Below are 25,069 nucleotides of genomic sequence, written 5' to 3'. Positions count from 1 at the left end.
CACACAGTAAGCGCTCCATAAATATGATTGATTGATTGATTGTCTCTGACAGTGGCACCAGGATGTGGGGGAATATTTTGTTAGTATGTTTGGTTTTGTTCTCTGTCTCCCCCTTTTAGACTGTGAGCCCACTGTTGGGTAGGGACTGTCTCTATTGTACTTCCCAAGCGCTTAGTACAGTGCTCTGCACGTAGTAAGCGCTCAAAAAATACGATTGATGATGATGTTGATGATGAATATCGGATGCCGGCAGCTCTCCTGGGCATCCACCCTCTCTTGGACCGCCTAATCCTCCTGACTCTCCGCACGGACCATCCCTCGCCCCCCGATTCCCCCGTCTCCGTCCCGAGCGTTCAGGAGGGCAACCGGTCCCCGGTTCCTCCAAGGGATCTGGCGAGCGGTCGGAGCAGATGGACGGCGGGGCCGACCGTCCGTCGGGGCCCGAGGACCGTGGCGCGGCCCCCGCGGGTGCCCTACCTTGTAGAGCGCGGCCATGGAGGCCGAGCCCACCACCAGCGCGATGCCGATCACCGAGTGACTGTGAAACCCGTCCGCGTAGGTCATCATGACGATCCCGGCGATGGCCAAGATGGCAGCCACGATCTGAGCGGAAACAACGGGGGTCAGAGGTCATTCAATCGTATTTATTGAGCGCTTACCGTGTGCAGAGCACCAGACTAAGCGCTTGGGAAGTCCAAGTTGGCAACATAGAGAGACGGGCCCTACCCAACAGTGGGCTCACAGTCTAGAGCGGCGGTCACCGAGGCGGGGCGGGGGCAGAAGGCTTACTCCAGCCACCTGACGGCGGGGGAAACTGAGGCCCAGAGAGGGCGAGCTGCTGGGCCCGGGGCGGGGTTCGGACACGACGGCCGCCACCTCCAGTGGACCCCGGGTGGGCTTCTGCCACCCGCCCTGTCTGTCTTCCCGGGGCATCTAACATGGATGGGCAGGGAAATCAGGATCCCTCTAGGGAGCACGTGTGTGTCAGTGTGTCTCTGTGTGTGTGTGTGTGGGCACCATCTGCCCCTGAGCTTTAATAATAATAATAATAATAATAATAATGATGGTATTTGTTAAGCACTTACTATGTGCAGAGCACTGTTCTGGGGTTACAAGGTGATCAAGTTGTCCCACGTGGGGCCCACAGTCTTAATCCCCGTTTTCCAGATGAGGGAACTGAGGCTCGGAGAAGTGAAGTGACTTGCCCAAGGTCACCCAGCAGACGTGGGGTGGAGTCGGATTTCGAACCCATGACCTCGGACTCCACAGTCCGCGCTCTTTCTGCTGAGCCACGCGGGGCCCACAGTCTTAATCCCCGTTTTCCAGATGAGGGAACTGAGGCTCGGAGAAGTGAAGTGACTTGCCCAAGGTCACCCAGCAGACGTGGGGTGGAGTCGGGATTCGAACCCATGACCTCGGACTCCGCAGCCCGGGCTCTGTCCGCTGAGCCACGCCGCTCCTCCGGCTTCCCTTCAGGACCGCCTTAGCGGGCGGTGTGGCTCAGCGGAAAGAGCCCGGGCTTTGGAGTCAGAGGTCTTGGGGTCGAATCCCGGCTCCGCCTCATGTCTGCTGTGTGACCTTGGGCAAGTCACTTCTTCACTTCTCGGAGCCTCAGTTCCCTCATCTGTAAAATGGGGATGAAGACTGTGGGCCCCACGTGGGACAACCTGATCACCTTGTATCCCCCCCAGCGCTTAGAAAAGTGCTTTGCACATAGTAAGCGCTTAACAAATGCCATTATTATTATTATTATTATTATTTATTATTATTATTATTATTATATGGATGGGGGGAGGCTGGGGTGAACCTCTCACTGCTGCCCTCAACGCTCCCCAAAGTCTTCCCCCACCATCCCTACTAAGCCGGTTCTTCCTCCCGCTCCCTTTATCCCATCGCCTGACCCACCCGCCTGTCCTCCCCCGGAAGACTGGAAACCCCTTGAGGACAGGGATCGTGAGGCTCAATGGAAAGAGCCTTCAACTTGTCCTTCCCAAGCGCTTAGTCCAGTGCTCTGCACACAGTAAGCGCTCAATAAATACGATTGAATGAACGAATGAATGAATGAAGAGCACAGGATTGGGACTCACAGAACCTGGATTCTAATCCCGATCCCGCCGCTGGCCTGCTGGGTGGTTTGGGGCAAGCCGCTTCCCTTCTCTCCGCCTCGGTTTTCTCATCCGGAAAATGGGGATTCGAAACCTGTCCTCCCTCCCTCTTACACTGTGAGCCCACTGTTGGGTAGGGACCGTCTGCATATGTTGCCAACTTGGACTTCCCAAGCGCTTAGTACAGTGCTCAATAAATACGATTGATTGATTGATTATACTGCGAGCCCCATGCGGCACGGGGGCCGTGTCCCATCTGATGCCATTGTATCTACTCAGAGAAACAGCTAGTCACTTCCCTTCTCTCTGCCTCAGTTTTCTCATCTGGAAAATGGGGATTCGATACTTTTCATTGGATCATATTTATTGAGCGCTTACTGTGTGCAGAGCACTGTACTAAGCGCTTGATACCTGTTCTCCCTCCCAGCCCCACGCGGCACGGGGCCCGTGTCCGATCTGATGGTATTGTATCTACTCGGAGAAGCAGCGTGGCTCAGCGGAAAGAGCCCGGGCTTGGGGGGCCAGGGGTCCTGGGTTCAAATCCCGGCTCCGCCACTTAGCTGTGTGACCCTGGGCAAGTCACTTCACTTCTCTGGGCCTCATCTGTAAAATGGGGATGAAGACTGTGAGCCCCCCGTGGGACAACCTGATCACCTTGTATCCCCCCCTCAGCGCTTAGAACAGTGCTTCGCACATAGTAAGCGCTTAACAAATGCCATTATTATTATGATTATGATTATTATTGTTACTCCAGAGCAGTGCTTCGCACATAGTAAGCGCTTAACAAATGCCATGATTATTATGATTATGATTATTATTATTACTCCAGAGCAGTGCTTTGCACATAGTAAGCGCTTAACAAATGCCATTATGATTATGATTATGATTATTACTCCACAGCAGTGCTTCGCACATAGTAAGCGCTTAACAAATGCCATTATTAGTATGATTATGATTATTATTGTTACTCCAGAGCAGTGCTTTGCACACAGTAAGTGCTTAACAAATGCCATTATTATTATGATTATGATTATTATTATTACTCCAGAGCAGTGCTTCGCACATCGTAAGTACTTAACAAATGCCATTATTATTATGACTATGATTATTATTATTACTCCAGAGCAGTGCTTCGCACATAGTAAGCGCTTAACAAATGCCATTATTATGATGATTATGATTATGATTATTACTCCAGAGCAGTGCTTTGCACATAGTAAGCGCTTAACAAATGCCATTATGATTATGATTATGATATTATTATTATTACTCCAGAGCAGTGCTCCGCATATAGTAAGCGCTTAACAAATGCCATTATGATTATGATTATGATTATTACTCCAGAGCAGTGCTTCGCACATAGTAAGCACTTAACAAATGCCATTATTATTATGATTATGATTATGATTATTACTCCAGAGCAGTGCTTCGCACATAGTAAGCGCTTAACAAATGCCATTATTATTATGATTATGATTATTACTCCAGAGCAGTGCTTTGCACATAGTAAGCGCTTAACAAATGCCATTATGATTATGATTATGATATTATTATTATTACTCCAGAGCAGTGCTCCGCATATAGTAAGCGCTTAACAAATGCCATTATGATTATGATTATGATTATTACTCCAGAGCAGTGCTTCGCACATAGTAAGCGCTTAACAAATGCCATTATGATTATGATTATGATTGTGACTCCAGAGCAGTGCTTTGCACACAGTAAGCGCTTAACAAATGCCATTATTATTATGATTATGATTATTACTCCAGACCAGTGCTTTGCACATAGTAAGCGCTTAACAAATGCCATTATTATTATGACTATGATTATTATTATTACTCCAGAGCAGTGCTTTGCACACAGTAAGCGCTTAACAAATGCCATTATTATTATGATTATGATTATTACTCCAGAGCAGTGCTTTGCACATAGTAAGCGCTTAACAAATGCCATTATTATTATGACTATGATTATTATTATTACTCCAGAGCAGTGCTTCGCACATCGTAAGCGCTTAACAAATGCCATGATTATTATGACTATGATTATGATTATTACTCCAGAGCAGTGCTTCGCACACAGTAAGCGCTTAACAAATGCCACTATTATTATGATTATGATTATTATTACTGCAGAGCTTGGCACAGTGCTGGGCACATAGGAGGCGCTTAATAAATGCCACAGTTACGCTGATGATCGTTACCACTCTCAAGCATCTGCGGCAGTCACGCGAACGCTTGGTACAGAGCTCTGCACACGGAAGGCGCTCAGTAAATACTATTGATTGATTGGGGGGGGGGGCTGAAAGGGGGGAACACCAATGATTGATTGATTGATTGATCTGAGCAGCCCAGGCCACGGGGGGCTCGTCCCCCATCCCTTCCCACGTGGTGGAGGGGGCGCCTGGCGTCCGAGTGGCGTCCACTACGCGTGTTTGACTGACAGGACTGGGGCCGGGCGGGTTCTGACCTGTGTCCGCGGCTGACCGGGCGCTCCGACTGCTGCCGGGGTCCCACGGCTCCGGGCGCCGGCCTTTCGGGATGCCACGTCCCCAGAGCGCTTCATCCCCAACCAACAGGCCTTAGACGGGAAGCTCCTCCAGGGCAGGGATCGGGTCTGTCAGTCCCACGGCATTCTGGGGTGGAAGCAAACCCCGGCTGCTCTGGCGGGACCGGGCCCGGCCGGCGAGGCCCCCCGTCCCGATCGATCAATCAATCAATCAATTCATCCATCAAGAATGTTTACTGAGCGCCTCCCGGACGCGGAGCGCCGCCGCGGGCCCCCTGTCCTCGGGGGGCTTCCAGGCGAGAGAGGGACCCAGGAAGCGACCACACCTGGCTGGAGCCGCGGTAGGCCCGACGTCCAAAAAATAGCCCCCCAAAAGCACCCCAGTGAGAGGATTTGACGTGACACTCTACAGACGATGAGCGCTCGTTCGGCACTCCGCGCTCAACAAGTGTCCGGGACAGTGCTCCGCCCATCGTGAGCCCCCTGTCCTCGGGGGGCTTCCAGTCGAGAGAGGGACCCAGGAAGCGACCACACCTGGCCGGAGCCGCGGTAGGCCCGACGTCCAAAAAATAGCCCCCCAAATGAGCGCTCGTTCGGCACTCCGCGCTCAACAAGTGCCCGGGACAGTGCTCTGCACGCCCCCCCGCCCCCCCGCACGGGGCTCTACCCACAGCAGGCTCCCAGCACAGCGTTCTGCTCAGGGTATGCGTCCAGCACAGCGCACCGCACGCTGTAGGCATCCAGCACAGAGTCACGCACCCGCTATAGCGCTCAGCGCCCGGTAAGCACTCAACAGACACGACTCGACGGCGAGAAGCAAGGCAAGGCAGAGAGAAGCAGCGTGGCCCAGTAGCGGAAAAAGCACGGGCCGGTGGGTGAGAGGTCCTGGGTTCTAATCCCAGCTCTGCCTTAAGCCTGCTGTGTGGCCTCGGGCAAGTTACTTCACTTCTCTGGAGCTCAGTTTCCTCATCTTTTAGACTGTGAGCCCACTGTTGGGTAGGGACTGTCTCTATGTGTTGCCAATTTGTACTTCCCAAGCGCTTAGTACAGTGCTCTGCACATAGTAAGCACTCAATAAATACGATTGATTGATTGATTGATTGATTGATCTGCCTAAGGGGAACTCAACGCCTGTTCTTCCTCCTTCTTAAGACTGTGAGCCCCAAACGGGACCTGCTACTTTATTTCTGTCTCCGAGTTTAGGAGGAGCGGCACGGCACGGCGATTAGAACCCGGGCCCCGGAGCCTGAAGGTCACGAGTTCTAATCCCGGCTCTGCCACTTGTCCGCTGCGAGACCTCCGGCAAGCTCCTTCGCCCCTCTGTGCCTCAGTGACCTCAACCGTAAAATAAATAATAACGGTATTTGTTAAGCGCCTACTATGTGCAAAGCGCTGGGGGGATACAAGGCGATCAGGTTGTCCCACATGGGGCTCACGGTTTTAATCCCCATTTTACAGAGGAGGGAACTGAGGCCTAGAGAAGCGAAGCGACTTGCCCAAAGTCACCCAGCTGACAATTGGCGGAGCTGGGATTTGAACCCGCGCCCCCTGACTCCAAAGCCCGGGCTCTTTCCACTGAGCCACGCTGCTTCTCTAATGGGGATTTTAGACTGTGAGCCCACTGTTGGGTAGGGACTGTCTCTAGATGTTGCCAACTTGGACTTCCGAAGCGCTTAGTACAGTGCTCTGCACATAGTAAGCGCTCAATAAATACGATTGATTGATTGATTGATTGATTAGTAAGCGCTCAATAAATACGATTGATTGAGAGGGTGAGCCCCGCGGGGGGCCGGGACCGTGTCCAACCCGATTTGCCGGTATCCATCCCGGCGGTCGGTAGCGGCGCCCGGCACATAGTAAGCGCTTACCGGACGCCGTCGTTACAATTAGGAGCGGCGCAGTGGTTGGCGCGCAATAAGCACAAATGCCACAATTTTTAAAGGCCAGCCGAGCCCACTGTTGAGTAGGGACTGTCTCTATATGTTGCCAATTTGTACTTCCCAAGTGCTTAGTACAGTGCTCTGCACATAGTAAGCGCTCAATAAATACGATTGATGATGATATGTTGCCAATTTGTCCTTCCCAAAAGCTTAGTCCAGTGCTCTGCACACAGTAAGCGCTCCGTAAATACGATTGATGATGATGATGATGATGATGATGATGTTCAGCCGGCCCACTGGTCGGGGCCTGGTCACCGTGGCCAGTCTGAGAGCGGGCCGGGGAGCCGTCGGCCGTGAATTTGGCGACGACTTCGCGGGTCGGCGGGACGCGACGGGCACGGGGGACCCCGCGCTTCTTCCCCCGGACCGGGGACTTACCCTGACGCCCATGAACCTGTCCCTGAGCACGATCCACGACAGCAAGAACACGAACGCTTTGTTGCAGCAGAAGAGCGCGGAGACGTCCGTCGTGTTGATCTTCTTCAGGGCGTACAGGTACAGGTAATTGGTCAGCGTGCACAGGACCCCGAAGGGCGCGATCTTGATGCAAAACGCCTTCAGAGTCAGCCCGCTCTCGCCAAAGAAGCGGCAGCATTCCCTGCAGCGGCGGGAAGGCGGGAGAGGCGGGTGGGCGACCTCTCCCCTCTCTCCGGCCGCCCCCTCCGCTGGAGCCACGTGGCCTCGGGATGCGGGGACGGCCACCCCGTCCGCTGTCCGGCGAGGTGGGAGGGGGACCGGCCCGGCCGGATCAATCAATATCAATCAATCAATCGTATTGATTGAGCGCTTACTGGGTGCAGAGCACTGGACTAAGCGCTTGGGAAGTCCAAGGTGGCAACATCTAGAGACGGTCCCTACCCGACAGCGGGCTCAAAGTCTAGAAGGGGGAGACGGACGACAAGACCAAACGTATTAACAAAATAAAATAAATAGAATAGATATGGACAAGTAAAATAAATAAATAAATAAATAATAAATTAATAGAGTAATAAATAAATAGAGTGATAAATCTGTACAAATATATATACATATATCCAGGTGCTGTGGAGAAGGGAAGGAGGTAAGATGGGGAGGATGGAGAGGGGGACGAGGGGGAGAGGAAGGAAGGGGATCGCGAGGCTCCCGGGGGGCTGCCGGCAGGTTCCCCCTCCATTCATTCATTCAGTCGTGTTTCTTGAGCGCTTACTGTGTGCAGAGCACTGGACTAAGCGCTTGGGAAGTCCCAGGAGCGCTTACTGTGTCCATTCATTCATTCAGTCATATTTCTTGGGCGCTTACTGTGTGCAGAGCACTGGACTAAGCGCTTGGGAAGTCCCAGGAGCGCTTACTGTGTCCATTCATTCATTCAGTCGTATTTCTTGAGCGCTTACTATGTGCAGAGCACTGGACTAAGCGCTTGGGAAGTCCCAGGAGCACTTACTGTGTCCATTCATTCATTCAGTCATATTTCTTGAGCGCTTACTGTGTGCAGAGCACTGGACTAAGCACTTGGGAAGTCCCAGGAGCGCTTACTGTGTCCATTCATTCATTCAATCGTATTTACGTTGCCAACTTGTACTTCCCAAGCGCTTAGTCCAGTGCTCTGCACACAGTCAGCGCTCAATAAATACGATTGAATGGATGAACGAATGAAGTCGGCAACATACAGTCAATCAATTGATCGATCATATTTATTGAGTGCTTACTGTGTGCAGAGCACTGGACTAAGCGCTTGGGAAGTCCCAGAAGCGCTTACTGTGTCCATTCATTCATTCAATCGTATTTACGTTGCCAACTTGTACTTCCCAAGCGCTTAGTCCGGTGCTCTGCACACAGTCAGCGCTCAATAAATACGATTGAAGGAATGAAGTCGGCAACATACAATCAATCAATCGTTTTTATTGAGCGCTGACTGTGTGCAGAGCACCGGACTAAGCGCTTGGGAAGTCCCAGGAGCGCTTACTGTGTCCATTCATTCATTCAATCGTATTTATGTTGCCAACTTGTACTTCCCAAGCGCTTTGTCCGGTGCTCTGCACACACTCAGCGCTCAATAAATACAATTGAATGAATGAACGAATGAAGTCGGCAACATACAGTCAATCAATCAATCGATCAATCGTATTTATTGAGCACTTACTGTGTTCAGAGCACTGGACTAAGCGCTTGGGAAGTCCAAGTTGGCAACATATAGAGACGGTCCCTACCCAACAGTGGGCTCACAGTCTAGAAGGGGGAGACGGACAACAAAACAAAACATATTAACAAGGGGAAGAGGAGAGGAAAAAGGGGGCTCAGTGTGGGAAGGCCTCCTGGAGGAGGTGAGCTCTCAGTAGGGCTTTGAACGGTCTAATCCCAGCTCCGCCATCTGTCTGCTAAGCAGCGTGGCTCAGTGGAAAGAGCCCGGGCTTTGGAGTCCGGGGTCATGGGTTCAAATCCCGGCTCCGCCACTTGTCAGCTGGGTGACTCTGGGCAAGTCACTTCACCTCTCCGTGCCTCGGTTATCTCATCTGCAAAATGGGGATTAAGACTGTGAGCCCCAGGTGGGCCAACGGACCATCCGACTCCCCCAACTCTCCCCCGGCGCCTCGGCCCGGACGAGCCCTCGCCCGACGGTCCCCTCTCTCCCCGGGAAGACGGTGGCGGTGGCAGCAGGAGCTGATTCTCTTCAATCAATCAATCAATCAATCGTATTTATTGAGCGCTTACTGTGTGCAGAGCACTGGACTAAGCGCTTGGGAAGTCCAAGTTGGCAATATCTAGAGATGGTCCCTACCCAACAGTGGGTTCACAGCAGGAAACAGAGCAGCTGTAGCAGCAGAACGGCCACCCTCGAGCCGAGGAGACTCGGCGTGCCAGCCGGCCTGCGGGCAACGCTTCTCCCCAGCTTCCTAGCCCTCCTCCAGGAAGCCTTCCCTGACTAATCCCCTCCTTCCTGGGCCACGCCGGTCCACCAGTCGCATGCGCCATTCCCACATCTACATTCAATTTTTTACGATATTTGTGAAGCGCTTACCTTGCGAAAGGCACTGTCTTAAGTGCTGCGGTACATAATAACAATAATACTAATAATGATGGCATCTGTTAAGCGCCTACTATGTGCAAAGCACTGTTCTAAGCGCTGGGGGGATACAGGGTGATCAGGTTGTCCCACGGGGGGCTCACAGTCTTATTAGCTTACATATAAGCTAATCGGGTTGGACACAGTCCATGTCCATGAGAAGCGGCGTGGCTCAGTGGAAAGAGCCCGGGCTTTGGAGTCAGAGGTCATGGGTTCTTTGATGATGATGATGATGATGGCATTTATTAAGCGCTACCTGTATATATGTATATATGTTTGTACATATTTATTACTCTATTTATTTATTTATTTTACTTGTACATATCTATTCTATTTATTTTATTTTGTTAGTATGTTTGGTTTTGTTCTCTGTCTCCCCCTTCTAGACTGTGAGCCCACTGTTGGGTAGGGACTGTCTCTATATGTTGCCAGCTTGTACTTCCCAAGCGCTTAGTACAGTGCTCTGCACACAGTAAGCGCTCAATAAATATGATTGATTGATTGATTGTTTACTATGTGCAAAGCACTGTTCTAAGCGCTGGGGAGGTTACAGGGTGATCAGGTTCTCCCACGGGGGGCTCACAGTCTTAATCCCCATTTGACAGATGAGGTCACTGAGGCCCAGAGAAGTGAAGTGACTTGCCCAAAGTCACCCAGCTGACAATTGGCAGAGCCGGGATTCGAACCCATGAACTCTGACTCCAAAGCCCGGGCTCTTTCCACTGAGCCACGCTGCTTCTCCCCAGCTCTGCCAATTGTCAGCTGTGTGACTTTAGGCAAGTCACTTAACTTCTCTGTGCCTCAGTTACCTCATCTGTAAAATGGGGAATAAGACTGTGAGCCCTCTGTGGGACAACCTGATCACCTTGTAACCTCCCCTGCGCTTAGAACAGTGCTTTGTACATAGTAAGTGCTTAATAAATGCTATTATTATTATTATTATTATTATTATGTCCCATGTGGGGCTCACAGACTTAATCTTCTTTTTACAGAGGAGGTAACCACGACCCAAAGAAGTTAAGTGACTTGCCCAAGGTCACACAGCAGACAAGTAGGGATGGCAGGATAAGAACCCAGGCCTGGGCTCTATCCATTAAAGAAGCAGCGTGGCTCAGTGGAAAGAGCCCGGGCTTTGGAGTCAGAGGTCATGGGTTCAAATCCCGGCTCCGCCAATTGTCAGCTGTGTGACTTTGGGCAAGTCACTTAACTTCTCTGGGCCTCAGTTACCTCATCTGTAAAATGGGGATTAAGACTGTGAGTCCCCCGTGGGACAACCTGATCACCTTGTAACCTCCCCAGAGCTTTCTTCTTCTAGACTGTCTAGACTTCTAAACCCCTTGTAGACTGTGAGCCCACTGTTGGGTAGGGACCATCTCTATATGTTGCGAACTTGTACTTCCCAAGCGCTTAGTACAGTGCTCTGCACACAGTAAGCGCTCAATAAATATGACTGAATGAATGAATACTTTGAATGAGCACAGTAAGCACTTAATAAATGCCATCATTATTATTAGTAGTAGTCAATCAATCAATCAATCATATTTATTGAGCGCTTACTGTGTGCAGAGCACTGTACTAAGCACTTGGGAAGTACAAGTTGGCAACATATAGAGACAGTCCCTACCCAACAGTGGGCTCACAGTCTAGAAGGGGGAGACACAGAACAAAACCAAATATATTAACAAAATAAAATAAATAGAATAGATATGTACAAGTAAAATAAATAAATAAATAGAGTAATAAATATGTACAAACATATATACATCAATCAATCAATCAATCGTATTTATTGAGCGCTTACTGTGTACAGAGCACTGGACTAAGCGTTAGGGAAGTACACGTTGGCAACATCTAGAGACAGTCCCTACCCAACAGTGGGCTCACAGTCTAAAAGGGGGAGACAGAGAACAAACTGCAGATTAAACTTCCGTTACTCTACACTTATTTGTCTATTTATCCTTCCATCCTCCTGCCACAAACAGCTGTTTCTCCTGCTCCCACTCTTGTGCCGGACTCTGTGTCTGTTTCTCCCGATGAGATTGAAAGTTCTGGGTCCAAGCCAGTGCCCCTGTTTTACTCTCCCGAGAGCTAGCACAGTGCTCAGTAATATCCTGATGATTGACTGATTGGCAAATTTAGAGATTCATTAAATACGATTCAATTATAGAGATCATAATTATAGAGATTCAATTATATACGATTCATTATAGAGATTCAATAAACACGATTGATTGATTCATTCCCTCAGGAAGCAGTTAAGGCTGAAAATAGCAGCCGGTTCAAGGTTTTGGATCCATTTTACGGATGATTAATCCATGTTCAGAAGGGAATGTTAGGGATGGAGAAGAGAGAGTCAGGTGTGTTGGACGGTCGGGATTCTTTTAGACTGTGAGCCCACTGTTGGGTAGGGACTGTCTCTATATGTTGCCAATTTGTACTTCCCAAGCGCGTAGTACAGTGCTCTGCACATAGTAAGTGCTCAATAAATACGATTGATGATGATGATGATTGGGTCACTGTGGGGGGAGAGTCAGGGATGTTGGATGGTCCACGCTGGGTCACCGAGTGGGAAGAGTCAGGGATGGAGAGGGGAGAATCAGGGATGTTGGATGGTCCACGCTGGGTCACCGAGCGGGAAGAGTCAGGAATGGAGAGGGGAGAATCAGGGATGTTGGATGGTCCACGCTGGGTCACTGAGCGGGAAGAGCCAGGAATGGAGAAGGGAGAGTCAGGGATGTTGGAGAGTCCAATCTGGGTCACCGGAGGAGAGTTAGGGGGGTAGGATGGTCCAGGTTGGATCAACTGGGGGGAGTCAGGGATGGAGAGTTGGGGAGACGGATGGCTTGTGTCGGGTCACTGGGCTGAACCGAGTTGGGGGCAGTCCATTTCCCATCCCAAGGAAGCAGGAGCCAGGACTCTCCACTCCGCCCGGCTGACTTCCACCCCGGAATCAAATTCATTCATCGTTCATTCGATCGTATTTATTGAGTGCTTACCGTGTGCAGAGCCCTGGACTAAGCGCTTGGGAAGTCCAAGTTGGCAACATAGAGAGGCGGTCCCTACCCAATGGCGGGCTCACAGTCTAGAAGGGGGGGACAGACAACAAAACATATTCACAAAATAAAATAGATAGAATAAATATGTACAAATAAAATAGAGTAATAAATACGTACAAACTTATATACATATATACAGGTGCTGCGGGGAGGGGAAGGAGGTGAGGCGGGGGGGATGGAGAGGAAGGAGGGGGCTGAGTGTGGGAAGGCCTCCTGGAGGAGGTGAGCTCTCAGTAGGGCCTTGAAGGGAGGAAGAGAGCTAGCTTGGCGGATGGACAGAGGGATTGGGGGCATTCCAGGCCCGGGGGATGACGTGGGCCGGGGGTCGATGGCGGGACGGGCGAGAACGAGGCACGGTGAGGAGATTGGCGGCAGAGGAGCGGAGCAAATAATAATAATAATGATGGCATTTGTTAAGAGCTTACTATGTGCAGAGCACTGTTCTAAGCGCTGGGGGGGATACAAGGTGATCAAGTTGTCCCATGTGGGGCTCACAGTCTTAATCCCCATTTTACAGATGAGGTAACAGGCTCAGAGAAGTTAAGTGACTTGCCCAAGGTCACACAGCAGACCCAATCCAGGTCCCCACACCCAGCGTTTGAGAAGCTCTCCCACCCCGTCCCGCCATCCCTCTGTCCCTGGCATTCCCAAATGCCCTCTTAGAGCGGGATGGTTGAACTCCGACCTCAAACACACCGATGGGTAAGGTGGTCCACACCATAGCACCGACTGGCTGTGACCGGGCTGCCCCTACAGCTCCACACTTTTCCCTTATCAGGGGCGTGAATTAATAACTCGAAGAAACTCATTCAGCTGAAGCGCCGGGGGCCGGGACGAGGGCCGAGCATTAGCTCTGCAACCACATTTGTTATCTCTGCACAAAGTGGCGAGCGGCTGCTGAGGTCAATTTAATTATCCTCGTGGTGTTTCCACAGAAAGCACTCTGCGACAGGAAGCCCAAAAATAGAAAACTTTCCACAGACGGAAAAGGCCGGCCGGGCGGTCCACGGGGAGGCGGCCGGGCCTCGGGGGGGGAACGAACCTGGGATTCGGGAGATCCGGACCCCTGACCTGCTGAGTGACCCTGGGTAAGTCACTGAACCTCCCCGGGTCTCATCATTATCATCATCATCATCAATCGTATTTATCGAGCGCTTACTATGTGCAGAGCACTGTACTAAGCGCTTGGGAAGTACAAATTGGCAACATCTAGAGACAGTCCCTACCCAACAGTGGGCACACAGTCTAAAAGGGGGAGACAGAGAACAAAACCAAACATGCTAACAAAATAAAATAAATAGAATAGATATGTACAAATAAAATAAATAAATAGAGTAATAAATATGTACAAACATATATACATATATACAGGTGCTGTGGGGAAGGGAAGGAGGTAAGATGGGGGGGATGGAGAGGGGGTCTCAGTTTTCTCCTCTGTAAAATGGGGATTAAGCTTCCTGTTCTCCTTCCCTCCCGTGCGTGGCTGGAATATAGTCCAATCTCCTATCTATTCCAGTGTTTAGCACAGGGCAGCCCAACCCAGATGGAAGGTAAGGAAGGCGGGTACTTGCTGAATACCACCTGCCTCATACAGGCACCCAAAACAGCACTCTGCATGCCTTGGTAACAGTGCGCTGTGCAAAGTAGGCGCCCACTACAGTGCTTGACACATAGTAGGTGCTTCGCACAGCGCTGTGATCGTGACAGGAGCTCAGCAAAGTTCTCTGCCCACAGTACAGCGCTCTGCACACAGCGGGCCCCCAGTTCAGGGCCGTGAAAGCAACAGGCCGTAAAACCACCAAAAGAGCTGCCCCAATTTTCTGCTTGGTGGATTTCTTTTTGTTTTTTCTTTTCCGAAAGCACTCAGAGAGACAGGAACAGAGAAAGGAGGGGAGGGGACGGGCAGGTTTGCTGTTGGCAGTGGGTTGACACTTCACGGAAAGTGATGTTTGAAACGCTTCTGAATTTTTTTTTCCTGAATGGGCAGTCAGAAGAAGATTCATCCCTTTCCTTCCAGGGGCGAAACAGACGAGGAGAGCACTTTCTCGTCCTCATTGTCTACTCCCGACTCCGACCCGGGCCCCTCCTGTCAGGCACTGTGCTAAGCGCTGGGAAAGATAGAAGATCATCCCCGTCCCACACGGGGCTCACAGTCTACGAGGGAGTAGGATTTAATCCCCATTTTGCAGATAAGGAAACTGAGGCACAGAGATGTTAAGCAATTCACCCAAAGTCCCTAAGCAGACAAGTGGAGGAGGCAGGATTAGAACCCAGGTCCCCCGATTTCCAGGCCCGGGCTCCTTCCACTAGGCCAAGCTGTGAATACGGCATCATTATTTGTCCGTTTGATAGCGACTTAAACGTCTGCGAAAAATCAGGATTTCAGGATGACACCGGGTTAACACACTGCTACGGTTTTCAGTCTCTGCCTCAACTTCCATCTGGGATTAATCGGGACTGGGTGTTCCCGCTCTTCCACGCGACTCACGGGTTAGTTTTGCCATCGTGCCTCCAAACTCTACTGCGTTGGACTCTCCCGAGTGATTAGCCCAGTGCTCTGCACAGAGTAAACACTCCCGTTGATTGATTCCTTGAGCACAAAAGTTAGGTAGGTACGTGTGTGTAATTTCCCTCCAAAGTCCGCATTGCTTCTTTCATGAAGTTATTATTTTGCCACCGATCCACACAAACAGTCATAGGGGCCCTGAAAATCAGAACGGACACAATCCCTCTCCAAAACGGGGCTCACGGTCTAAAGGGGCGGAGGGCGGGTATCTAACCCCCATTTTACAGATGAGGAAACGGAGGCCCAGAAAGGTTAAGTGACTTGCCCAAGATCACACAGCAGGCCAGTGGCAGAGCCAGGGATATTCATTCATTCAATCGGATTTATTGAGCGCTTACTGTAAGCGCTTAATCAATAAATGCCGTCGTTACTGTGTGCGGAGCACTGTACTAAACGCTTGGGAAGTACAAGGAAGAGAACCCGCGGCCCACCTCCCAGGCCTGTGCTCCTTCCACCTGGCCACGTGGCTTCTTAAGTAAGTGCTCAATAAATACGATTGATTGATTCTTAAACCGCTTCTTCAACTCTTTGGGCCTCAGTTTCCTCCTCTGTAAAACGGAGTTAATAAAACCCGCCCCTCAGTACCTCAGTGGGATGCTGTGAGGACCAAAGCGAGATAAGTAATTTCCTCCCTTCAAGGCCCTGCTGAGAGCTCACCTCCTCCAGGAGGCCTTCCCAGACTGAGCCCCTTCCTTCCTCTCCCCCTCGCTCCCCTCTCCATCCCCCCATCTTACCTCCTTCCCTTCCCCACAGCACCTGTATATATGGATATATGTTTGTACATATTTATTACTCTATTTATTTATTTTACTTGTACATATCTATTCTATTTATTTTATTTTGTTAGTATGTTTGGTTTTGTTCTCTGTCTCCCCCTTTTAGACTGTGAGCCCACTGTTGGGTAGGGACCATCTCTATATGTTGCCAATTTGTACTTCCCAAGCGCTTACTACAGTGCTCTGCACATAGTAAGCGCTCAATAAATACGATTGATGATGATGAAGTACTGTGGAAGCAACCTGGGGAATAAAAGCTCCGTTTTAAAACACAACAACAAGGTATCCCTTAAGGTGGGTCGGCTGGAGTCAGGAGGGCCTCCCGAAAGGCAGGCTGACATTGTTTAAAGTTTTTAAAGTAAATGTTAACGTTAGCCTATAAAAATAGGTCACTATTTATCGCGTAAGTCGGGGGGGGGAACTGGGGACGGTGTGTACTTTTCAACAGACGGGATCCGGGGGTGTCGGAGAACACCCCATTGGAGCAGGGAGGCCCCCTAGCAATCAATCAATCAATCAATTGTATTTATTGAGCGCTTACTGTGTGCAGAGCACTGTACTAAACGCTTGGGAAGTACAAGTTGGCAACATATAGAGACGGTCCCTGCACAACAGGGGGTTCACAGTCCAGCAGTAAAACACAGGGTCAATTCAAAGCTCTAAACCCCCCAAAATTGCCCTCGGCCCCCGCTCACGTCGCTGACGCCTCAGACCCGCCACGGACTCAATCAATCAATCGTATTTATTGAGCGCTTACTGTGTGCACAGCACTGTACTGAGCGCTTGGGAAGTCCAAGTTGGCTTGGGAAGTCCAAGTTGAGAGTTTAAAGTCTGATTCAGATTCTCTCGTCTGCACTCGGGCCGTTCCCTAATCAATCGGTCAATTGCTTATAGTGAGCCTCTTCATAATAATAATAATAATAATAATGGTATTTCTTAAGCGCTTACTATGTGCAAAGCACTGTTCTAAGCACTGGAGAGGATACAAGGTGATCAGGGTGTCCCACTTGGGGCTCGCAGTCTTAATCCCCATTTTACAAGAGGGAACTGAGGCCCAGAGAAGTTAAGTGACTTGTCCAAAGTCACCCAGCTGACAATTGGCAGGGCTGGGATTTGAACCCATGACCTCTGACTCCCAAGCCCGGGCTCTTTCCATTGAGCCACGCTGTTTCTCTACAGTATGCAGAGCAGCGTACTAAGTACTTGGGACGGTGTGATAGTTATTTAATAATAATTGTGGTATTTGTAAAGCCCTTACTATGTGCCAGGCACTGTGCGAGGCACTGGGGGAGATAAAAGGTAATCAATCAATCAATCAATCGTATTTATTGAGCGCTTACTGTGTGCAGAGCACTGTACTAAGCGCTTGGGAAGTCCAAGTTGGCAACATATAGAGACGGTCCCTACCCAACCGTGGGCTCACAGTCTAGAAGGGGGAGACAGAGAACCAAACCAAACATATTAACAAAATAAAATAAATAGAACAGATATGTACAAGTAAAATAAATAAAGAAATAGAGTAATAAATATGTACAAACATATATACATATATACAGGTGCTGTGGGGACGGGCAGGAGGTAAGCTCGTTGTGGGCCGGGAACTACTACTACTACTAATAATAATTGTGGTATTTGTTAAGCGCTTACCCCGCACCGAGCACTGTTCTAAACACTGGGGTGGATGCAAAACAATCAAGTTGGACAAAGCCTGCATTCATCATCAATCATATTTATTGAGCGCTTACTATGTGCAGAGCACTGTACTAAGCGCTTGGGAAGTACAAATTGGCAACATATAGAGACAGCCCCTACCCAACAGTGGGCTCACAGTCTAAAAGTCATTCCACCTCGAACTCACAGTCCAAGGAGGAGGGAGGCCGGGTTTTCAATCTCCGTTTTACAGATGAGGAAACTGAGTCACAGAGAAGTGAAATGACTTGCCCAGGGTCACCTAGCAGGTAAACTAGAGCCCAGATCGCCTGATTCCCAGGCCCCTGGTTTCTCCATCAAGTCACGCTTCTCCTCATTCTACCGATTCGGCCGTCCCTCTCCCCAGGGAGCACTCAGTACAGTGCTCTACCCACAAGAGGCATTCAGTAAATGTTACTGATTTCGAGAATCTATCAGTACAGAAGGGAAGGGAAAGCAAGAGAGTGGAAAGCCGTGATTCCAGTGAATCCATGAAATTCTGAGGAACAAAGCACATAAATGCCACAGTTTTTACTACTCTCAGCTCACGGGGCTACGGGGAGGGTGTCACTTCCTGAACTCTACAAAAGAGTGTTTCCGCAGGGACTGAGGAGTGACATTTTGCCTTAATACTGTTATTAAACATTAAATTAATACTAATAACACGAAGAGGTGTATTTGTTAAGCACTTAATAGGCGTCAAACGCCGGTCTCAGCACCGAGGCAGCCACCAGTTAATCAGGTCGGACACAGTCCCCATCCCACGTGAGGCTCAGAGTCGAAATGCAGCGCTCGGAACAGTGCTTTGCACACAGTAAGCGCTTAAGAGAAGCAGCGTGGCTCAGTGGGAAAGAGCCCGGGCTTTGGAGTCAGAGGTCATGGGTTCAAATCCCGGCTCCGCCACTTAGCTGTGTGACTTTGGGCAAGTCACTTCACTTCTCTGGGCCTCAGTTCCCTCATCTGTGAAATGGGGGTGAAGACTGTGAGCCCCCTGTGGGACAACCTCATCACCTTGTATCCTCCCAGCGCTTAGAACAGTGCTTTGCACATAGTAAGCGCTTAATAAATGCCATTATTATTATTATTATTATTATTATTATTATTATTAATAAACGCCATCGTAGAGAAGCAGCGTGGCTCAGTGGAGAAGAGCCCGGGCTTTGGAGTCCGAGGTCATGGGTTCAAACCCCGGCTCCGCCTATTGTCAGCTGCATGACTTGGGGCGAGTCACTTCACTTCTCTGTGCCTCAGTTACCTCATCTGCAAAATGGGGATTGAGACTGTGAGCCCCACGTGGGACAACCTGATATAATAATAATAATAATAATAATAATGATGGCATTTGTTAAGCGCTTACTATGTGCAGAGCACTGTTCCAAGTGCTGGATACAAGGTGATCAAGTTGTCCCACGTGGGGCTCACAGTCGTAATCCCCATTTTCCAGATGAGGGAACTGAGGCTCGGAGAAGTTAAGCGACTTGCCCAAGGTCCCACGGCAGACATGTGGCAGAGCTGGGGATTTGAACCCATGACCTCTGACTCCAAAGCCCGGGCTCTTTTCCACTGAGCCCCGCTGCTGATCACCTTGTAACCTCCCCAGCGTGTAGAAGGGTGCTTTGCACATAGGAAGCGCTTAATAAATGCCATCATCATCATCATCATCGTTATAGATAGGTGGAAGAATAGGTTTTGAATACTCCTTGCGCCGATGATGGAACTGAGGCACCAAGAAATGAAGTGACTTCCCCACGCGTCCCCCGTCACCCTCCGACCCGGAAAGGGGAGACCCCGGCTGGCACCGAGCTCCGTCAGGAAGGACCTCGTCCCCTTCATCCCCCTCTCCATCTTACCTCCTTCCCTTCCCCACAGCACCTGTATATATGGATATATGTTTGTACGGATTTATTACTCTATTTATTTATTTTACTTGTACATATCTATTCTATTGATTTTATTTTGTAAGCGCTCAATAAATACGATTGATGATGATGATGATGATGATGACCGAAAGGGGGTAAATGTGTCCCACCCAGCCCGGATGGTGTGGACCGGTGGGGACCCCCTCCCATCCCAGCCCCAAAGCACTCAGGTACATATCATCATCATCATCAATCATTATCAATCGTATTTATTGAGCGCTTACGGCGTGCAGAGCACTGTACTAAGCGCTTGGGAAGTACAAATTGGCAACATATAGAGACAGTCCCTACCCAACAGTGGGCTCACAGTCTAAAAGAATAATAATATAATATAAGCGCTTAGTACAGTGCTCTGCACATAGTAAGCGCTCAATAAATACGATTGATGATGATAATAATAATAATAATGATGGCATTTGTTAAGCGCTTACTATGTGCAAAGCGCTGTTCTACGCGTTTGTCCCATGTGGGACTCACAAGTCAATCCCCATTTTACAGATGAGGTAACTGAGGCTCAGAGAAGTGAAGTGACTTGCCCAAGGTCACACGGCAGATACGTGGCGGAGCCGGGATTCGAACCAATGACCTCTGACTCCAAAGTCCGGGCTCATCTGTCATTTTATTTCCTCGTATTGATGTCCATCGCCCCCACGCTAGACTGTGAGCTCACTGTGGGTGGGGAACGTACTTTCCCAAGGGCTCAGTAATAATAATAATAATAATAATAATAATAATAATAATAATAATGATGGCATTTATTAAGCGCCTACTATGTGCAAAGCACTGTTCTAAGCGCTGGGGAGGTTACAAGGTGATCAGGTTGTTCCACGGGGGGCTCACAGTCTTAATCCCCATTTTCCAGATGAGGGAACTGAGGCCCAGAGAAGTGAAGTGACTGGCCCAAAGTCACCCAGCTGACAATTGGCGGAGCTGGGATTCGAACCCATGACCTCTGACTCCAAAGCCCGGGCTCATCTGTCATTTTATTTCCTCGTATTGATGTCCATCGCCCCCACACTCGACTGTGAGCTCACTGTGGGCGGGGAATGTACTTTCCCAAGGGCTCAGTACAGTACACACGGTGAGTGCTCAATAAATACGACTGAATGAGCGATGCGGGGTGCGGATAATAATAAAAATAATAATAATAATAATGGTATTTGTTAAACGCTTACTATGTGCCAAGCACTGTTCTAAGCACTGGGGAGGTTACAAGGTGATGAGGTTGTCCCCCGGGGGGCTCACAGTCTTCATCCTCATTTGACAGAGGAGGGAACTGAAGCACAGAGAAGTGACTTAATAATAATAATAATAATAATAATAATAATAAATAACAATAATAATAATAATAATGGTATTTGTTAAGCGCTTACTATGTGCCAAGCACTGTTCTAAGCGCTGGGGAGGTTACAAGGTGATCAGCTTGTCCCCTGGGGGGCTCACGGTCTTCAGCCCCATTTGACAGATGAGGCCACCGAGGCTCAGAGAAGTGAAGTGACTTGCCTAAAGTCACACAGCAAGCGCTTACTACATTCATTCACTGATTCAATCGTATTTATTGAGCGCTCCCTGTGCGCAGAGCACTGTACTAAGCGCTTGGGAAGTCCAACTGGGCAACTGATAGAGACGGTCCCTCCCCAACAACGGGCTCACCGTCTAGAAGGGGGAGCCGGCCGACAAAACCAAACGTGTGAACAGCATCATTCATTCATTCCATCGCACTTACTGAGCGCTCCCTGTGCGCAGAGCACTGTACTAAGCGCTTGGGAAGTCCAATTGGGTAACTGATGATAGAGACGGTCCATACCCAACTGCAGGCTCACGGTCTAGAAGGGGGAGCCGGCCGACAAAACAAAACGTGTGAACAGCATCATTCATTCATTCCGTCACATTTGTCGAGCGCTCCCTGTGCGCAGAGCACTGTACTAAGCGCTTGGGAAGTCCAATTGGGCAACTGATGATAGAGACGGTCCCTCCCCAACAACGGGCTCACCGTCTAGAAGGGGGAGCCGGCCGACAAAACCAAACGTGTGAACAGCATCATTCATTCATTCCGCCGCATTTATCGAGCACTCCCTGTGCGCAGAGCACTGTACTAAGCGCTTGGGAAGTCCAACTGGGCAACTGATAGAGACGGTCCCTCCCCAACAACGGGCTCATGGTCTAGAAGCGGGAGCCGGCCGACAAAACCAAACGTGTGAACAGCATCATTCATTCATTCCGTCACATTTGTCGAGCGCTCTCTGTGCGCAGAGCACTGTACTAAGCGCTTGGGAAGTCCAATTGGGCAACTGATGATAGAGACGGTCCCTACCCAACTACAGGCTCACGGTCTAGAAGGGGGAGCCGGCCGACAAAACCAAACATGTGAACAGCATCATTCATTCATTCCATCGCATTTACTGAGCGCTCCCTGTGCGCAGAGCACTGTACTAAGCGCTTGGGAAGTCCAATTGGGCAACTGATAGAGACAGTCCCTCCCCAACAATGGGCTCGCGGTCTAGAAGGGGGAGCTGGACGACAAAACAAAGCATGTGAACAGCATCATTCATTCATTCCACCACATTTATCGAGCGCTCCCTGTGCGCAGAGCACTGTACTAAGCGCTTGGGAAGTCCAACTGGGCAACTGATAGAGACGGTCCCTCCCCAACAACGGGCTCAAGGTCTAGAAGGGGGAGCCGGCCGACTAAACCAAACGTGTGAACAGCATCATTCATTATTTATAATCAATCAATCAATCGTATTTATTAAGCGCTTACTGTGTGCAGAGCACTGGATTAAGCACTTGGGAAGTCCAAGTTCGTCATCATCATCATCATCAATCGTATTTATTGAGCGCTCACTATGTGCAGAGCACTGTACTAAGCGCTTGGGAAGTACAAATTGGCAACATATGGAGACGGTCCCTCCCCAACAACGGGCTCACGGTCTAGAAGGGGGAGCCGGCCGACAAAACAAAACATGTGAACAGCATCATTCATTCATTCCATCGCATTTACTGAGCGCTCCCTGTGTGCAGAGCACTGTACTAAGCGCTTGGGAAGTCCAATTGGGCAACTGATGATAGAAATGGTCCCTCCCCAACAACGGGCTCGCGGTCTAGAAGCGGGAGCCGGCCGACAAAACAAAACGTGTGAACAGCATCATTCATTATTCATAATCAATCAATCAATCGTATTTATTAAGCGCTTACTGTGTGCAGAGCACTGGACTAAGCACTTGGGAAGTCCAAGTTCGTCATCATCATCATCATCAATCGTATTTATTGAGCGCTCACTATATGCAGAGCACTGTACTAAGCGCTTGGGAAGTACAAATTGGCAACGTATAGAGACGGTCCCTACCCAACAACGGGCTCACGGTCTAGAAGGGGGAGCCGGCCGACAAAACAAAACATGTGAACAGCATCATTCATTCATTCCATCGCATTTATCGAGTGCTGTGTGCACAGCACTGTACTAAGCGCTTGGGAAGTACAAGTGGGCAACTGACAGAGACGGTCCCTCCCCAACAACGGGCTCACGGTCTAGAAGGGGGAGCCGGCCGACTAAAACAAAACATGTGAACAGCATCATTCATTCATTCCGTCGTATTTATCGAGCGCTCCCTGTGCGCAGAGCACTGTACTAAGCGCTTGGGAAGTCCAATTGGGCAACTGATGATAGAGACGGTCCCTCCCCAAAAACCGCTCGCGGTCTAGAAGCGGGAGCCGGACGACAAAACAAAACATGTGAACAGCATCATTCATTCATTCCGCCGCATTTATCGAGGGCTCCCTGTGCGCAGAGCACTGTACTAAGCGCTTGGGAAGTCCAATTGGGCAACTGATGATAGAGACAGTCCATACCCAACTACAGGCTCACGGTCTAGAAGGGGGAGCCGGCCGACAAAACAAAACATTTGAGCAGCATCATTCATTCATTCCACCGCATTTATCGAGTGCTCCCTGTGCGCAGAGCACTGTACTAATTGCTTGAGAAGTCCAACTGGGCAACTGATGATAGAGACGGTCCCTCCCCAACAACGGGCTCGCGGTCTAGAAGGCGGATGAGGCGGCGGGGGGTCCGGGGAGGGTCCGCAGGGGCCTACCTGTAGCGCTGCCTCGGGGCCTGCTTCTCGGCCGCCGTGCACACGTGGCCCGCGTAGTACACGGGGAAGAAGAGCAGGTTCCAGGCGGTGGCAAACCACGTCAGCGTGAAGGGCGCGTCGAAGGTCCTGAAGGTCAGCTTGGCCAGCTGCGTGGAGCCGGCCCAGGTGGCGCAGACCCCCAGGGCCACGGCCAGGCCCCACAGGGCCGCCCGAGGCCCGCCACCACCGTCGCCACCGCAGCTCCGCCAGCGCAGGGCCCGGCCGAGCCCCGGCCCCGACGTCGTCGACGCCGTCCCGCTCTGCGCCTCCGCCGGCGGGGCCGGTGGGGCCGGGGGTCGCTCATCCCCTGGCAGGAGGAGACACGAGGGAAACAGAGACGAGGACGTTAGCCGGATTCATTCATTCATTCATTCTGGTGCCGGGGGTCGCTCATCCCCTGGCAGGAGGAGACACGAGGGAAACAGAGACGAGGACATTATCAATCTGCGCATCAGGCAGAAACTCCTCACCCTGGGCTTCAAGGCTGTCCATCCCCTCGCCCCCTCCTACCTCGCCCCCTCCTACCTCACCTCCCTTCTCTCCTTCTCCAGCCCAGTCCGCACCCTCCGCTCCTCCACCGCCGATCTCCTCACCGTACCTCGCTCTCACCTGTCCCGCCATCGACCCCCGGCCCACGTCCTCCCCCGGGCCTGGAATGCCCCCAATCCCTCTGCCCATCCGCCAGGCTCGCTCTCTTCCTCCCTTCAAGGCCCTGCTGAGAGCTCACCTCCTCCAGGAGGCCTTCCCACACTCAGCCCCTTCCTTCCTCTCCCCCTCGTCCCCCTCTCCATCCCCCCCATCTTACCTCCTTCCCTTCCCCATAGCACCTGTATATATGTATATATGTTTATACATATTTATTACTCTATTTATTTATTTTACTTGTACATAGCTATTCTATTTATTTTATTTTGTTAGTATGTTTGGTTTTGTTCTCTGTCTCCCCCTTTTAGACTGTGAGCCCACTGTTGGGTAGGGACTGTCTCTATATGTTGCCAATTTGTACTTCCCAAGCGCTTAGTACAGTGCTCTGCACATAGTAAGCGCTCAATAAATACGATTGATGATGATGATGATGATGATTCTGGTGCCGGGGGTCGCTCATCCCCTGGCAAGAGGAGACACAAGGGAAACAGAAAGAGGACATTAGCCGGATTCATTCATTCATTCATTCATTCATTCATTCATTCATTCATTCATTCTGGTGCCAGGGGTCGCTCATCCCCTGGCAGGAGGAGACACAAGGGGAACAGAAATGAGGACATTAGCCGGATTCATTCATTCATTCATTCATTCATTCATTCATTCATTCTGGTGCCAGGGGTCGCTCATCCCCT

The 25,069-nt window shown here is 50.3% G+C and overlaps 1 protein-coding gene across 2 annotated transcripts in view; it reads right to left on the bottom strand.

The window, feature by feature from the left end:
• SLC35F3 (solute carrier family 35 member F3) overlaps positions 1–25,069 on the bottom strand; it is an 89,743-nt gene that overhangs the window by 11,951 nt on the left and 52,723 nt on the right. For both annotated transcript variants that reach the window (XM_038761197.1, XM_038761198.1), the window contains exons 2-4: positions 23,694–24,039; positions 6,935–7,154; positions 478–603 (exon numbers count right to left, since the gene is read on the bottom strand). In XM_038761197.1, the coding sequence (XP_038617125.1) occupies positions 478–603; positions 6,935–7,154; positions 23,694–24,039 (692 nt within the window). The remainder of the gene's footprint in view (positions 1–477; positions 604–6,934; positions 7,155–23,693; positions 24,040–25,069) is intronic.

Source organism: Tachyglossus aculeatus, chromosome 19, assembly GCF_015852505.1.
Source record: "Tachyglossus aculeatus isolate mTacAcu1 chromosome 19, mTacAcu1.pri, whole genome shotgun sequence".
In the NCBI taxonomy this organism is placed as follows: Eukaryota; Metazoa; Chordata; class Mammalia; order Monotremata; family Tachyglossidae; genus Tachyglossus; species Tachyglossus aculeatus.
The sequence above is the reverse complement of the archived record's forward strand: the minus strand, read 5'-3'. Positions and strand labels throughout refer to the sequence as shown.